Raw genomic sequence first — 18,724 nt, 5'->3', positions numbered from 1 at the left:
AAAGAGACAATTGACTTCTTATATGTGATATATAAGTTGTATATCAGTACGTTCTTAGAATAAATAAAGTATTTGTCTTAAGTCCTAAAATAATCACTGTAGTTATGCAGGCTCTGATATAGTGAAATAAGAGATACGATAGAGATAATGCAACTCTCTCCTTGGCAAATACTCTAATGACAGTTTTATAAAATTATCCTTTGAACTTATTGCCTTCATTGACATTACGGTGCCTCATTCTGGTCTGGTGCCTTATTTCTTATTTTAATATGTGTCTTTATGCCCTATATACATGGAATTAAAACAGTACCATTTCCCCATCAACTGTCCAAACATATCAAATTGACATGGATTTAAATTTTTTGGGATTCTAGAATTACTGCCTATTTCCAGAAGAGAGCAGTTAAGTTCTCATAAAACCTTCTACCAGCATGGTAAATGATCTCCACATAAAATCCGAAAGTTTTGAGATTATCTCATCTCTGTTATGATGATTTCTGCAAGGTTTCTGGGTGTGGTATACATCTCATAAAAGAATGCACTATACACGTCAGCCTCCAGACCTGGCCATTTTCCAAAAGTTTGCTTGTTTCAGAAAGGGTGGCATTTTCCCCCATGTTTCTGCCCTGTGTAGGTAAGGGAGGAAGCTGAGTTTAGTGGTTAGTGCAATAGGCTGAGTCAGCAAGTTTAGTTTCTTATTGTTGATGTGATTTGGTGAAAACCTTTGTCAAACCAACTCTGTCTAAATGATAAAAGAAGTCTTTGTTCTCTTATATGTAACTTTTGTAAACTTCATTGTGACTAGTGTCTTCATTGGTACTGTTCTGAAACTCTGAAATATCTCTCTGGGGTTTTTCTGCCTTGTGTTCTTTCAGAGAATCATGAAACCAAGAAGCGGCAAAGCAAGAAACAAACTAAACCAAACACCACGGCCTCAGCAGCCTACGCACACAGGTACATGCACAGGCATATCACAGGTTATACACGACCTGTCAGGGCCATTCACTCAGGTGTGAATAAGAAAGAAGGCCTCTGGAGTTGTGCCCAGATAAACACAAGAGCCTTGCATAAAGTTCAACAAATGAGAAAGAAAAATTGTCCATTATGGTATAAATAAAATATTGGACCTTTAACTTTTCCATTAGGATTAACTTTAGAACAAACGTCTCCCCTTCTTCCACCATCAGACATTTAATGTAAAAAGGGGAAAAATGTGATTCCTGTTAAAGTGCCTATTGGGGGCAAAATATTTTGTGGGGTAGAATTTTCCTTAGCCAGGTGCCTACTACATTCTGTAACTTTGTTAAGCCAGCTTTGTCTGCAGCTGGGCATTACATGGCTTATGTCACATCACAGGCTAAGTACTTTAAGGGATTTAACTGAAGGATAAATATTTAAAAACATTTTAAAATAATTCTGTTACATCAATGGAAAATAATGTTTATTGAACCACGATTAACAACACCAAGATATTTTCAAAAGGTTAAACATTTATCAAGAGGAAATTGATAAAGGAAATAATAGAGTTGAAGTAAAGTTAAATACTATGAAGTAAAAAAAGAAGTGAATCTATACTTATTTGAGTTTTAAAAAACAAACAAATAATGGCAAGAGAATACTGTGTTATATGATTCCATGTATAAACTGTTTTGGGTGTTTATGCATATAAATGTATAAATAATTATTTGAATGCATCTTAATAAAATATTAATATCAATTTTCACAAAACAGAAATCCAGAATCCTAGTTATTTTCTAATACTTTTAAAGGTCTGCAGGCAGAGAGAACTTTGGAATTACTTTTTCTTCCAGTTCCACCTTTTAACATGAATCTGTATCAGGTTAAATTTCCAAAACCTAGTGGAGAATGATCATTTCGGTGCAGCTTTCCAAATCATTGTAGCATTTCTCTGGCAACAACAATAAAGCCGTCCACTTGTGTTTTTGGCATATGTGCTTCTACCTCTGGTTGAGATATATGGTTATATCCCAAGAGCTTTCCTTAGAGCTGCTGTCTAAGGAAATCAGTTTTCAAATCAAGAGAGTTAATAGTAATATTCCAGATGTCTCTTCTAGCAGCATGCATTTTGCTCCCTGCCTTTCCTGATGGAAGAGGTCCCTCTGTTCCACTGATTATGGGATTGTAAGATGACAGCTAGGGAAAGCTCAGAAAATGAGAGAAACAAATGAATCACTTAAAAATACCATCATTTTAATGGCAGCCTTACTCAGGACAAGTAAAAATGTCTGCAGGGCAATTAGAAAAGAATTTTATTTTATTTCTTCCTATCTCTTAGTAGAAGGACTAGAGGGCTGGCCCCAGGCTGTCTTATGTTATTACAATTTGGTCCCCGTAGTATTAGTATAGAGTGAGCTTGGGAAGAAATGAGTTCATATTATGTTTGTAAATGTTGCGTGTGATCTTGTTTCATCCTCTGAAGTTCATAAGGCAGGCTATCAGAGATGCGCAATGTGTGTGTGTGTGTGTGTGTGTGTGTGTGTGTGTGTGTTACTATTTTTTTTTGTTTGTTGTTTTTGAGATGGAATCTCACTCTGTCACCAGGCTGTAGTGCTGTGGCACGATCTCGGCTCACTGCAACCTCTGATTCCCTGGTTCAAGCGATTCTCCTGCCTCAGCCTCCCGAGTAGCTGGAATTATAGGCATGCACCACCACACCCAGCTAATTTTTGTATTTTTAGTAGAGATGGGGTTTCACCATGTTGGCCAGGCTGGTCTCAATCTCCTGACCTCGTGATCCGCCAGCCTCGGCCTCCCAAAGTGCTGGGACTACAGGCGTGAGCCACTACACCCAGCCAGAAGTTAGTTTTTAAAATTGCCTTTATGACTTGACGTCACTGAAGATTGAAGGGGAAGTGACACGACTGTGGCAGTCAAGTCCCTAAATAAAGGATGATGTGCTCTTGCTGGCTGGCATCTTTGCCCCATTGGATTTAAATGGCTTGGAGACCAATTGGCCGCCGGCCCCACAACCCTGTATTGTACGAATATCAAGGGTAGCCTTTGTTGGGTCTAGATAACATTTTCAGTATAAGCAGGTTAAAGAAGTTGATTTTTCTATGCTGCTTTTATAGTTCCACTTTTAGATAATCAACATTTGTGTGCTACCCTGAAGAACCACCTCACCAAGTCCTTAATGATGCCACCAGTGACCATTTGGGGAAACAGAAAAAGTGGCATGCCAGAACTAGAAAATGATTTGTACTTCCTTATGCTTAGAAATATCCAGTTCCCTGTCTAATCAGATTTTCAAAACAACTCAATTTCCATACAAATTACTCATTGGCTAGGAATTGATAAGCATTAGAAACCACAAACCAATCAGAATGTGGCAATAGCTTTGCTCAGAATTAAATGTTGATTCAAATCAGCTCTGGTAATATGATGCCCTTTAATGAAATCATCATTGAATGATTTAGTAGATGCTTTCCTAGTTTTTGAGAAAGACACAAAATAAGTGGGAGATGGGATCTGGGCATGGGGGCAATGAATATTTGGTCACACTTTCTGCCTCTGTGCTAATAAATCTCTTCATCTTTTCAGAGAGCCTCCTTTTGCCTGCAATATGGATGAATGGCCTTTGAAAGTCTAATGGGGATTGATGCCATTTATTGATTACCATTTAAAGCACAACTTTCTAATCTCTAATTGTTTTTGAAAGAAAAATGCTTTCCAGTGGAACAAGTATCTCTTATCTGAGGGTCCAAGTCTGGTGTCTTGATGTCCTAAGTGGTTTATTACTTCATATAGAAACTTCTGGTGTCTTGATATCCAAAGTGGTTAATTACTTCATATAGAAACTTCTGGTGTCTTGATAGCCTAAGTGGTTAATTACCTCATATAGAAACTTCATGCCTATTGGGATGGTGATCATAAGCTCTGTTGAAGGTTGATATCAAACCAGATTTCCATGGAACTGATTATGTGTTGACTACTCATCAGATGGAAATCCCTGGCTTCTAGCCCTGATAAATGTGATTTCATGGGGGCAGGAAATTGTTTCTAAATAAGCTTATGGGACTGCCATAGTTGTGAGGGTCAAGGCCAGATTAGTTCCAGAGGGTCTTCATGTCATTTTGATGCTCCCAACATTGGACCCTTCTTCCCAGTTGGGGATTATGATCTGCTCAGTAAACAGGTGGTAGAGGTGAGATATGGATATTTTGAATCAATGAGAATTCTTGAAAGGGTCCCAGGACTAATACATTCTCTTTCAGGGAGTGAAAACAGTTTGTGGTTAATTGCTATAATATCAAGAAACACACTCTTCCTGGTTTACTGTGAAGTAATTGGACAAATCTCATGACAATACATGTAGAAATTATTTCTTATTGATTATTTAAAAAAGCAGGTTTAGAACCACCATCTGTTTACTCTGGGCCTTTGAGGAAAAATCAGCAATTATATCTGTCATCGAATAACTTGATTATTGGTTGAAGAGAGTGACTAACTACTCCACCTACTACCCAAGTGGCTTCTGGATCATTGCTACAACTAGTTACTGTGGTTACAGTAGCAGGCAGTAGTAATATTATAGAATGTGTCCATTTTCTAATCCAAATCAGCATGTTTTTCTTGTTGGGGTAACTGAAAAAACATTTTAGTTCTTAAAAACTCTACTAGTATTCTTCCTTAATAGTCCTGTTACCACAGAACAAAGATCTTGATGGTTTATGTAAAAGTGGTTTGTCCCTCGTATTATCCTTCTGTTATTTCCTCCTTTCATCTTTCCTCTTGACAGACTTTACATAGCTTTATTAACTTTTGCTAGTGAAAAATTTACTGTTTCCCCAATAAGATTTTGCTTATGAGGAGCAGAGGGAATAAGTCTACCCAAGACATTAAAACAATTATCAGCTGTCCTGAAAATGAAATTATCACCATATACACAAATACTTGATACAATTGTAATACATCTCAATAGACAACCAACATTTAAAAGAGAATATATAATTTCTTATAGTCCATTACTCCTCAGAGTCTTACAGTCAATTGCCTAACTTCTGTGAACCTCTGAGACATAAAAACACTGCTTTTGTAAAAGCTAGAAAGCAGAATAAATATTGTTTAGTTCAATCCCCTCATTATTCAAGTGAGGGGCCTGAAGCTGGTAGAAGTTAAATGGCTTGCCCAAGGACAAACAATCACTTTGTGTCAGGGTTGGGATTCAAACCTGGTAGTCCAAACTCAGTGCCCTCGACATGCAACTTGTTATGTCTTACTCAAGTCTTGGTTCTAAACGACAATGAAGTAGATCACCAACCAAGCAGCCCAGTATTTAAGATGCTCTCCTTTGATAACATTCCCACTCCTTCCCAACTCTCCCTTAAAAGCACTGTGAACTTGCCTTTGTGAGAAGATGATAAAATAAAAATCAGCAGGCTCAATTAACTGCAAAGCACTTACTCTGAAAAATTCTTTTGTTGAACCAGAGTCCAGGGTCCCATATGCAATTTCAGTCTGTTTAGCTAAGTCTTCAGCACTCTCTATAGGAGAAACCATCCTCTCCACAGTCAGGAAAGCAGCGAGATTGGCAGTATAGGAAGAAATTATGATCAGGGTGAAGAACCACCAAACCCCTCCAACAATGCGCCCGGAGAGTGATCTATAAAACAAAACAAAAACAAATCCAGACCCAGAGGGGCCAGATCTAAGTTTAAGAAATCCTTGTCTTTATTTCTGGAAAGAGGAGTGGCTTAAGTATAGCTGATGAAGGAGGGAAATAGATGATGTAAGGGAATTAAAACATTAAACAAAGGTCACATGTTAACAACAATACCCCATGTCATGATGGCATATTATGATGGTGCATGCATAATACTCATCAGGCCTATACACGTTTCAAAGCAGGATTTTCTTTTTAAAAAATGAGGTGGGGTCTCTCTATGTTGCCCAGACTGGACTTGAACTCCTGGGCTCTAGCTATCTTCCAGCTTCAGCCTCCTGAATAGCTGGGACTGCAAGTGTACTCCCAGCAGGATTTTTCCTTTTAATTACAGGAAAGAATATATATATATATATATATATATATATATATATATTTTTTTTTTTTTTACCATCTCCTGCTTCCATAGGTAATAATTTAACTTACTGAGTTCTCTTCCTGTGAACTTTGCTGGGCACACCTGTAGAAGCAAGTGGTTTTCAGCCTGGGCTGCACATTAAAATCACCTAGAATCTTAAAAAAAAACTCATGCCCAGGCCCACCAATTAAATCAGAACTTGGGAGGTAGGACGCAGACATTTAGATTTTTAAAAGCTCACCACGTGATTACAAAGCACAACCAAGGTTGAAAACCACTGCTATAAGGTAATGTCATGAGAGAAACATAGTCGAAAACCTCTTCTCACTTGAAGATAAATGGGTAGGTGCTGGAAAATGAGCACTATTCACTTTGAGTTTAATAAATTTAACAAAGACATTGCCATTTTGTGGAGTTGATCACCCAAGAGGCAAGGAGCTAGACGATAATATTTATTATCATCTTCATATAAATAGCTGTTGGGGTCCAGGAGATTAGAAACTTTCTCCTTTGACAACTAAGCCTTAACCACACAAGGCAGACTCCAAGTGAAGTAGGAAACTACCTGTATAGTCGGACTAGAGGCATTAAAAGGCTTGCTTCCTCCACACCCCTCTCCACCCCTACGCACAGAAAATGAAAACAAAATCATCTTCCTGGTCTGATGGAGAAATTCTGTTGGAATCACCCTCTGTGTTGTTTTCAGGAGGCTTGGTCAAAACGTAACACATTACTTCAACAGCACCCACTGTTTATTCAGTTAGTAGGGAATGGGAAAGTAAGTTTTAATAAGGTGAAATTTTTGTTCTTAAATGTTACTGTGCATCAACGTTACCTGAGGTGTTTGTTAAAATGCAGATTCAGAATAGCTGAATGCCCAAGAATCTGCACTTCTTAAGCATCACAGGTGATTCTGCTGCAAGTGGTCTGCAGACCAAACCGAGAAACATTGTTCTTCTACATCAGTGATTCTCAGTTCTGCCTGCATATCAATATCATCTAGGGAGCTTCAGTCAAAACATGTCTAAACAAAAAGACAAAAAACCTTGCCTAGGCTTCATCCAAGATCAATTAAATCCTAACCCTGGGGGTTGGGACTAAGCAGCAGCAGTTTATAACACTCTCGAGGTGCAGACAGCGTTGCAAGTTTGGTCCTACATCATGAGTGTTCCTCAGAGACAGGGACCATAGGAAGTTATTGGACAGTGTGAGGGAATTGAATGCTCAGTGATGGGTAATGGCTTGTATTTAGGAAACTTCATCTCTTTCACAGTGTTGCTGAAGGCTGGCTCTGTCTGCAGAAATGAAAATCTGCTCCCTAGGTTTTATAAAACATTGCCACATCATCCTTAGGATAATTCTGCTGTGTGGCAGAGCTCCATCCTAGTTATGCTATGTTCTCCCATGCCCAGAAAAGCTCACAGGAAGAGAACCCACTCTGTCATAAAGTCAAGAATAGGCGTAGGAGCCTGGCATATCTCTAGGCTCTGTGGGAAGAGGGTAGTTCTGGGCTGAGAGCCGGCAAATCAAGCTCTTCTCTGTCTGTACCAGCATTTCACCACTTTGAAGCAAATTTAAATTCCTCTGTCCCAAGATAACCTTTCTCTGGCCTCTGGAAAACTCAGTTGTTTTAGATGCTACACTCTGATTGAATAATTTTGGCAGGTATTTTGATAAATATTTATTATTGGTTAACTATAACAAACTGACTTGATTTTTTTAAAATCTGCAGTTCCTGTTGGTCCCTGGATTCCTAAGACAACCCTTATTTATTTCCTGAGCATGATCACTTTTAGCTTTTTGAATTTGAAAATCTGCTTTGCAGCAGATTTTTCTAACAGTTACACTATCTCAGGATTTCATCTGGGAACATTTCTCTTTTAACCAGAAGTAAAAACATCTGGATGAATCACAGAAGAATGTGTCACACTTCTGAATGTTAGAAGTATACAGAGTGTTTTGATTATGCATTTATACCTTTCAGAGTCTTTCTTCATTGTTGCTACATACATTTAATTTATTCTGAACTGATCTGACCCTAGAAATAATTTTGCTATATAAAAGATTAACACTCCAAAGAAACATCCATAGTAATAGAGGAACAAAAATGATAACAATTATAGCTAATACTTACTGAGCACTTCTTGGGGGCCAGACTCTGTTCTAATTGCTTTACCTGTGCCAACTATTTTAATTCTCTATCCCTATGGTTAGGTACTATTTTAAAGATAAGCAAACAGAGGTATTTTACAGGTAAAGAAACTGAGGCACAGAGAGGAGGAATAGAAAATAAAACATTTAAACTTATACACTAGGAAAGAAATACCCACATTTTTGTAATATAAAATACCTGTATTTTGTATAAGAAAATCCAAAGTGGTGTGTAAGTTATAGAAGGTACAAATTTTCTACAAATGCTGAGAAATATAGTAGCATGAAAACCAAACATATTTGTATAATTATTGTTTATTATCTGTTGTTCATTTGGGACAGAACTGTGACTGTCATTTTTATTTGGAATGATGAGGTTTTGCCAGACCAAGGAGAAAACTGACTTTGGAGTAATTCCAGAATCATAGTTTGCTATGGAAAGAGGTATATTTTGCTGTTGTGAATACTAATGGTAGTTCATACATTGTCTACTTGACAATGTGGAGAAAAATACAGTAATTTATGGAAATTACACTGTGCCATTGTATTGAGGCTAATGGACTGTGGCTGTGTCAGTCTGATCTAAAATCAAGCCTGCACATCATAATCTGGTTATTTTGGCCACTTTAGTACTGATTCAGATCATCATGTGGTTATCTGAATGACTCAGCTGTTGGTTGTTGACATGACTGAAAATAAACCTAAATGCAAAATGGTCATTTTCGTGGCCTCTTGTCTACATGGTTATTGACTTTGGCAATTTTGTGGTTAATATCATGATATACCTATGAGCGTGGAGAATTTGGGTGATTACCCACATAGAAATGGCATAACAGTATCTGCATACCTCAGCAGAGATAGAAAAGGAGCTTCAGTGGAATCAGTATAGAATGCACAAGCTTGCATTCAACATTCTCCCCTCAAAACAGTAGTAGCTTAGACAAAAGATTTGATGGGATTTCCACCACTTTATTCCCTTGTTTAGCATAAGTGCCTCAATCCTTTCACTGAGAAAAAGTGCAGAGGAACCTACAGGGAAGAAGCTCCATAGGCATTTTTACATTTACCTTTTCTCATTAGGGAAACTATAGCCACTTAAACCCACATTTCACATGGAGGCTATATAAAAAGTGACTTATGGGTCAATTCCATCACATTTTATAAAGGATCTATTAAAATAAGACAAGACTTTATAGTTGAGTTAAAAAGACCTGTCATTTTCCAGTATCTTTCCCTCCATTAATGCAGCTACAAAATGTTTAACATTCATTTCAAATGGTTTTGTTGCACAAGACAGATTTCAAGGTTAGCATAATGAAATGGCTGTAAAATGCTGCACATTTAGTGTTTATAAAAGTGCATTATAAGAAGCGTATCATACCTTTTCAGGAAATGTAAGAGGAGGCGTGAAGTTAATGAAAGTAAATTAGCAACAAGAGGAAAACAGACATATAAAAGCACTGCAAAATACGTACATCAAATAATATACAATGCTCTTGTTATCTGCAATAATAAAGAACTAGAGTTTCTGAGTTAATAATAAATGTATTTTATGACCTCTGAAATGATAATAAAAGTGAGCTATGTGCTATAACCTTTATCTTGTAAGTAAATTTTATAATCTTCACTTTACTAGCTTTACAAGATGGAGAGCTGGGACTGAAAACTGCTTCTCTTTTGTACAAACTCTTTATCATTCCTCTTTTTCTCTTCTTTCTTCCAAAGTATGCATCATTTCTACACTCCATTTAATGCCATGTCTGTGACAGATTTTTTAAAATGTGCAGAATCAATCTTTGGTTCTTATAGTCTTCTCTGATGGGAATAAGTAACCATGTCCCAAAGACTGAAAACTACAGCTTTTAGCCAGAAAAGCCATGAAATGGTTGTAATAAAAATTCTGCTATTACCTCATTAATTTATTATCACATCACTACTACTTTGAAGTGAATGTGCAGTAAGATGAAGACAGTGGTCATACATCAGCAGAGGAAATGGTATGCTTAAAACATAGCCCAAATTACTATTGTCTTTGATCTCATTTATTTTATATCCTTCATGTCTTTTATTATTCTGCACATACTTCACATTTTAAAGGAGGATCTACGTGTCAACTAATCTGGACAGATCCCCTGCCCTCTTCAACAAAGTACTTGATATCTTGAAAACTTAACAGGAGAGTAACACCTTTGGAAACATCTGTACACAGTTATCAGGTTCAAGTTCATCTGTTCTTTCCATTTTCTCTGTAATAATTCCCCCAACTCTCATGTCTTCAATTTGTCTAGCCCTCAGATGTCCCTGCAGCTGCACAGAAAGTCAGCAGGGGGAGCATTTGTCTGGAAGGACTTGGACTCTGGACTGCTTAGTGGTTCTATCCAAGTTTTACAAAGGAAATAAATTTCGTATTAAAAATAAAGTTACAACCTTCAGCCAATACCAGTAAGACATAGTAGAATAATACAATAAAAATATTTGCAAGAGGGGTAATCTTTAACAAAAGCAAGTTCAAGAAGGAATGTTGCTGGTTATTTCTCATCAGAGGTCAGCTCTTTGATACTAACTGGTATTTCAACTGTATTCCCAAGGAGTTTTAGGAACTAAAATGGAAATGTTATATTAGTTGTTAGTATTTGTGAAACTAGCATGATTATGTGCAGCCAATTTAATAATGACAATAGCTATCATTTATTGAGAACTTACATGTCTGGCACTGTGCTTTTTATTTTACAGATGAAGAACTGAGGCTTAGCAAGATTTAGTGATTTGCCCCAGGTTACACAACTGCTAAGCAGATTGTGAATCTAGTGAGGCTAACTCCAGTGCTCGTGTGCTTAACCACTATGCTTCTTCCACTGCCTGTCTTCTCCTTCCCCACTGAGGGGGAAAAAGGTTGAATTGAATCTCCTCGCACCTTCCACCGACTCCTCCTAATAAATCAGTTTGTATGTGGATAAAGCCTCAGCTTATTATATTGATTACCTTCTCTAGAGTTAGCTCAGCCTCCGGCTTCATGTAGAACAAACTTATTCCCTCTGAACAATTATGGTAGTTCAAACCTAATATTGACATAGACTCTTTAAGCTTCTAGGTAGCTGTCAATAATTTGGTGGAAATGTAATGATGCCATCAATTTTTCTCATGATGTCTTGTTTCTGATTTCCCAGTCTTTTACTTTGAGCATACACACACTCGATAATATTTTAAATGCTCACTGCCTACTTTCATTGAAAACCAGAAAAAAGGTAGAATTTCTTTAGAGGTTGAGAGAATGGAAAACAGCTCTTGTGCCTGAGCATGAGGAGAGGAATGGAACAAACAGTGTAACTTCAGGTTGGTAGTGGGAGGCAGTATAGTGGAAATAATCATACTGTTGCCTCTGAAAACCTCCATGACCTTGGATTTCATCACATCATCCTTTGGGTGGTGTTCCCTTGTCTGTGATGTGGGAAAAAGCAGCATGAAGTGGAAGGAGCATGAGTTTTGGAATTGGAGCTTGGTTTGTACTCAGGCTCTGCCATTAGTTGTGTGACTGGGCAAATTATTTAATCTGACTATCACCTTCTTCAACTTAAAAATAAGTATAATGCCCACTCTGCAGTGGTGTTTTGAGGATTAAAATCCACGTGATAATGCAGGTAAAGTGCCTACACACAGTGGAAGCTGAGGGAAGGTGGTTGTTTTTCCTCTGCCCCCAGTAGATGGAAGCAGTTGGACTAATTTATGTCTGACATTTCCTCCTGCTCTAATACTTAAATTCTGCTTTAAAATGTGGTATCATAATTTCTTGAATTGCTTCAGTTTTGAGAAAAGTCAGAGTGTATAATGCATGCTCATATTCTGGGCTTTCTGAAGAGTTTGTGTTCCAACCATGGCCATTAAACAGAAATAAAGTATACTGCTGGTGTTTGCAGTCAAGGCAACCACAAATCTTACAGTAACAACTATGTTATTATCAGAAATTTCTAAATCTGTTAATAGTTCTAGAAACACATCACAGTGATTGCTGTTATACAATTGAGCACAAACATACAATGAGTAGAGCTCTCAAGATAAGGAGGAACATGTTTCCTCTTCACTAGTATATATAAGAAATATGCTAAGAAGTATAACATTTTATTAAAAGGCTTAAAGGTATAATTTATTTTGAAGGACACACAAAAGACAGTATTGGAGGAAGGATCACCCATATGGTGGAAAACATAGAGCTCATAAAGGCAATAATTTATTACTTAAAAGTATAGTAAGAATAATACTTGTTACTCTAGGCTAGTGTTCTGTAGGTTGTGTGCCCTATTTCTGGGCTGAATTGTAACCAGAATTTTAAAAAAATGACATAATAGAAAATATCAGAGTGCATTGCACATTGTAAGGGTAAAGTATGGCGAACTTTTGGTTATATACATATGTGTATACTGAGTTGTGATGGAAAATTTACTTCTTACTGTGGGTCATGGCAAAACATTTTGAAAGCCATTGCTCTTTATGACAGTGTCTAGTGTAGTATAATAAAACATATACTTTGAAAAAAAGCACTTGATGTATCTCAGTGCCAAGGAAGAGCCACAGCTTAAATTCTACTATAAGACATTAACAAACCTGTTCAACTTGTCATTTTCAGGCCATAATCTTTAAGTTATTACTTAATGAATCAATATACATAAGTACTTCTAAAAATGAGAAGAGACTTTTTGAGTATGCAGAGTAGTATGCAGCACTCCAATGGGGATACCACAAACTTAGTTCTAAAAATTCACTTACAGCAACCAATAAGATCTTTAGCCTTAATGACTCTTTAGTATTGTCTCAACATAGATTACCAGCCATGTTAAAAATCATTCAATTATAGGATCATTCAGAAACCATAATCTCTTGAAGTGAACATTTCAAAAAATAAAGAAACTAGCAAAACAAACTCCCAGATAATACAAAAAATGACACACATTCTAAGCACAAAAGGAACAGGGAGTGAAATAATTTGGAGAATGTAATCAAGCAGATTGAGAAAAGCCAAAAAATGTGTGACTTCGATAAATGAGGCATACCCCATACAGACTCTTTTAAAAAGCTGCCAAATATGGTTACCAATTAGTTATGCTGCAAAGCTTCTTTTTAAATGTTTTATGCTCCAAGTGGATAATCTCAAAATGAAGTATGCTGTAAAAACATGGTAGGAATCTTCTGAGTGTTTATATTTCACATGAAAATCCCTAATATGTTTATATAATTGACTCTGGTCAGTATTTGGATTAATATTCAAGTTTACCAAAACCTACAACTTTTTGGTCTCAAAATATAAAGATGTTACATTCACTTACAATGTATTATGATTAAGAATTCACCGCCATATTTGTTTAGGTTTAGACTAAGTTTGTGAGGCTCAGGACATTCATGTTCAATATTTTGCTTTTCTTAGATAAAACTTGCATACCAATTCACCAATACAAGTGTATGATCAGTGATTTTAGTAAACATAGTTGTGCAACTATCATCACAATCCAATTTTAGAGCATTTTTATCACCCTTAAAAGTTCCTTCATGCTCATTTGCAGTTAATCCTTGCAGGCCTAGGACTAGGATAAGGCAAGTGAAGCAACCCCCCCACATGCAAAGTTTAAAGGGGCATCAAAATCTCATTAATCAAGATGAACAGAATTTTAGTCCAATATTTAAAAAATTAATGCATAATATCAAAATTTTAAATAAAGCTTGGATGTGATCCCTGTACTTGCTTTACTCAGGCTCGATTGCCTCACCCTAATACTGGCCCTGATTATCCCCTCTCTGCTCCCTTCAAGCCCCTGGCAACCACTAACATACTTTCTGTCTCTGTAGACTACCTATTCTGGACAAATAGAATCATACAATGTGAGATATTCAATAAATGGGATTCAAATGGCATGATATGTGGCCTTTTGCATCTGGCTTATTTCAGTTAGCATAACTTTTTTTTTTTTTTTTTTGAGACAGAGTTTTGCTCTTGTTGCCCAGGCTGGAGTGCAATGGTGCAACCTTGGCTCACTGCAACCTCCGCCTCCCAGGTTCATGTGATTCTCCTGCCTCTGCCTCTCAAGTAGCTGGGATTACAGGTGCCCACCACCATGCCCAGCTAATTTTTTGCATTTTTAGTAGATACAGGGTTTCACCATGTTGGCCAGGCTGGTCTTGAACTCCTGACCTCAGGTGATCCACCTGCCTTGGCCTCCCAAAGTGCTGGGATAACAGGCATGAATCACCATGCCCAGCCCAGCATAACATTTTTAAGGTTCATCCATGTTGTAGATGTGTCAGTAGTCTGTTCTTTTTAATTGGTGAATAGTATTCCACTATATAGATATATCATATTTTGTTTATTTATTCACAAGTTGATGGACATTTGGGTTGTTTCTACTTTTTTAATATCATAAAGTTACTGTGAACATTTGTGTGTAATTTTTTGTGTGAATATGTTTTCCTTTCTCTTAGGTAAATAGCTAAGAATAGAATTGCTATGTTATATTTTAAGTATATATCTTACTTGATAAGAAACTGCCAAACTATTTTCCAATGTGGCTGTAGTATTTTGCATTCCCACTACTAGTAGATGAAAGTTCCAGTTGTTCTACATTGTCATCAGCACTTGGTATTGCCTATCTTTTTGATTGCAGCCATTCTAGAGGATGTATGGAAGCATCTCATTGTGGTTTTAATTTGCATTTCCCTCATGGCTAACAATGTTGAGTATCTTTTGTTGTGCTTATTAGCCATTTGTATATCTTCTTTGGGGAAATGTCCATTCAAATCTTTTGTTCATTAAAAAAATTGGATTGTCTTCTTTTTATTGAGTTGTAAGAGGTGTCATATATTCTGGATATAAGTCCTTTATCAGACATATGATTTACTAATGTTTTCTCCCAGTTGGTTTTTTTTTCATTTTCTTAATATGTCTTTTTAAATGCAAGGTTTTGAATTTTGATGAAGTCCAGTTTATCAAATTTTTAATGGATTGTGCTTTTTGTGTCTTATCTAAGAGCACTTTGTCTAATCCAAAGTGAAACAGATATTCTCCTATGTTTTCTTTGAGAAGTTTTATAGTTTTAACTAGAAAACTTAGATGGGATACTACAATGGATAATTGTAGGCAGTCTGAGAGCAAAACGAAAAAGGGAGGGCATTGAAAGGAGAAGGTTGGAGGGATTTAAAGAAGAGTTCTATGTTCTTTTAAATTTTGTCTGGATCCAATCTCTTGACAAATGAGAAAACACTTTAGTACAATTAATTAGGAAACCATGTCTGTTTGATCTGATGAAGATTTAGTATTTGCTTTATCTGAGTAATATTAATATTAGTGGCAATGTTGCCTTTATCCAGAGTTCAAATGTTTGTTTTAATGTATATACAATACCATAGAAATGCAAAAAAGACATTCAAAGCAACACCAATGACACACTCACTTCATGGATGTAAGCAAACACAATGGCTGGATGATAATTTGTCATTTGATGGAATGTTAAATGAAAAAAATTTGGAGTTGAGATGGATGAATACCATATGCACATGAATGGAGTATGGCCATAAAATGCAATGAGGCATTGAGTATGCCACAAAAACAAACCTTGGAGAAATATCACATCCTTGCTGCATAAAGGCACCCAAGGAAAACCAAAGACTGTTAAATATTCCAAATTCATTTGGAGGATCAGGAGGACTTTGTGGGTCACGAGGTTCTTCATTGTTGTCTTCCAAGTGCCATTCATAAGGACTGAATCTGCTGACTAGGAAAAGAACTACGCTGACTCCAATGTAAGCGAAGACAATGCACATCCAGATTTCATAAGCCAGGGGATCCAGAAATGAGAATACGCCTGGTTTTGATTTCTGAGGCTTCTTTATCATGATGGAGATGCCTAGGCTCATGAATGGTTTTGAAAAATCTATGACTTCTTCACGGACCAATGTTATAGTGAGTGGAGCAACAGCTATATCAGCTCTCTGAAAAAAAAAAAAGAAAACATATATGACTTTTAGAGACAGTCTTTTAATCAGTTATTTGTTACTTAATATACTTCTTTGGTGAAAATGTCAAGTTCTAAATCTTTACAAACAATTGAATTGTCAATGCTTAGGTTAGAAAAGTGGTAGTGTTCAATGGGTTCTAAAGTGCTTTAACTTGATCGTAAATTAAAGAAAGGATGCTGGCCTTTTGTCCTCTGAGACACATTGGCTTAGAGCAACATATCACTGTTTACCTCTTGTTTTCTTATTTTAATTTTCATGTTCTTATGTCTTATCTCCCTCACTTGACTGAAAATTCTTGTGGAGCAGGCATAATATCATATACTTCTTATATCTGCTTCACTCTATACCATGAGGTGCAACACAGGGCCACAGCAGTTTAATTCTCAGGTGTTTGCTATCTTATATTATTCTTGAATTTTTTTTGAGAGTATATCTATTAAAACAGGTTTTTTGAAGGCAGAGACTCAGTCTTCTATTTTTGTATGTATCACTGCAACAGATTCTAAACTAAAGAAACTGTAGATTCCTAAAACATGAGTTGTTGATTATTGTATATGACATATGCGAACATGAAAGAATTTTGCCTGGGCAATAACAAGGGTAAAGCAGTTGTCAGAACACATATTAATTTATACAGTAAGCTATATTTTCTAGTGATAATATCAGTGTAGCACTCACATGTATTGAATCAATAAAATAAATGTCAGTAGTGCACTGCACAATTAACTCAGGCAAAGGCAGGCAACGTTTTTATATTATTCCCTTGAAAATAGGCACTAGGATTTTCTACATTTATTTCTTTTGTTTTTTTGCAATTGTTCCTTTCCAATGGTAGTAAGTCTTAACCTGAAGCCAGGCCTTAAAATGCACACAAAGAAAAATCCTTCTGACTAAGGAAAGGCTTTTGGATGGCATATCATATATGAAGTGAAAACACCAGTTTTGATCATTTTTTTCTATGTTCAGAACAGCTATGCCTCAATACCCCTACCAAAGGAGAGAGGTAGGGAAGTCTGATATAGAGTATATTTTCAAAGAAATGAAATTTTACTCCTTTGAATTACATATGATAAACCAGTTGAGAAATACTCCTTAATTGGTTTAAGGGGAAATGCAGATGACGAACAGCTAGCTAACATTTATTGAGTGCTTATTCTATGTGAGGCACTTTGCTAAGCACATTATACTTACTATCTCATTTAATTCTCACAGTAACCTTGATGTTGGTACAATCACCATTCCTGTGTTAGAGATGGAGAAACTAAAGCACAGAGAGGCTGGGATTAGAACCCTGGTCTTCAGATTCCAGAACCCAGTTGCTTAATGAACATAATGTTCTAACTTCATAGATACTTGCAGGTTTCTACTATACACTACTTTTATCTGCAATTATCAACCTTAGCCAACCCCTCTTAGGTTCATTCCAATGCAAATTTGAGTCTTTATTCTGTGCCAAGCACTATTCTAGGTGCTAGGAATGAAGCAGTGAACAAGACAGACAAAACAGACAAAAATACTTACCTGCATGGAGGGCATCCTACATCCTTTACATCCTAGTGGAAGTTGCAGAAAGCATGGGTTTATTGAAGCCAACTGCCTACTGATCAAATCTTCCTTGGAGGCTCAACCATTTCAAACTCATCATTTCTAAAATTAAACCCATCTATCCCCCCAAAAGTAGATTCTCCTCTGTGTCTGTGAATGATGCTTATTTCAAACTTTTCGCAGTTCCTAATCCTTATCAGTCCTATCCTTTCTGCAGATGATCTTGCCTCTTTCTTTACTGAGAAGATAGAAGCCATTTGACATAAGCTCTATCATCTCAGTGCCCCCCCTACACTTTGTCAACATATTGCAGCATCTTTATACATTTCTTCTGTGTGTTTCCATCTCACAGAAAGTGACACTTTCTAAGATTTGATCAACTTATTCCATGCATTCTATATTTCTCTGTTGCTTCTTAAAACCCAGCTCTATCTACTGTCTCTTTTACATCTTTAATTTTTCCCTTCTCCATTAATCTATCCCAGTGGTTCTTAAAGTATGGGCCCTAGATTAGCAGCAAAAGAGTCACCTGGGAACTTGTTAGAAATGCCAGTTCAACAGACACATGAAAAAATGCTCATCATCACTGGTCATCAGAGAAATGCAAATCAAAACCACAATGAGATGCCATCTCTTGCCAGTTAGAATGGCGATTATTAAAAAGTCAGGAAACAACAGATGCTGGAGAGGATGTGGAGAAATAGGTACGCTTTTACACTGTTGGTGGCAGTGTAAATTAGTTCAACCATTGTGGAAGACAGTGTGGCGATTCCTCAAGGATCTAGAACTAGAAATACCATTTGACCCAGCGATTCCATTACTGGGTATATACCCGAAGGGTTATAAATCACGCTACTATAAAGACACAATGCACCCGTATGTTTATCGTGAAACTGTTCACGGTAGCAAAGACTTGAAACCAACCCAAATGTCCATCAATGATAGACTAGATTAAGAAAATGTGGCACATATACACCGTGGAACACTAT

General features: G+C 36.7%; 1 protein-coding gene across 1 annotated transcript in view; it reads right to left on the bottom strand.

The window, feature by feature from the left end:
* The window catches only part of GRIA3 (glutamate ionotropic receptor AMPA type subunit 3), a 375,502-nt gene that overhangs the window by 58,947 nt on the left and 297,831 nt on the right, over positions 1-18,724 (bottom strand). Inside the window, exons 12-13 of the mRNA XM_050776093.1 lie at positions 15,787-16,163; positions 5,425-5,623 (exon numbers count right to left, since the gene is read on the bottom strand). Of these exons, the coding sequence (XP_050632050.1) occupies positions 5,425-5,623; positions 15,787-16,163 (576 nt within the window). The remainder of the gene's footprint in view (positions 1-5,424; positions 5,624-15,786; positions 16,164-18,724) is intronic.

The sequence above is a fragment of the Macaca thibetana genome, chromosome X (assembly GCF_024542745.1).
Source record: "Macaca thibetana thibetana isolate TM-01 chromosome X, ASM2454274v1, whole genome shotgun sequence".
In the NCBI taxonomy this organism is placed as follows: Eukaryota; Metazoa; Chordata; class Mammalia; order Primates; family Cercopithecidae; genus Macaca; species Macaca thibetana.
Note: the sequence above shows the minus strand (reverse complement) of the source record. Positions and strands in the feature narration are given on the sequence as shown.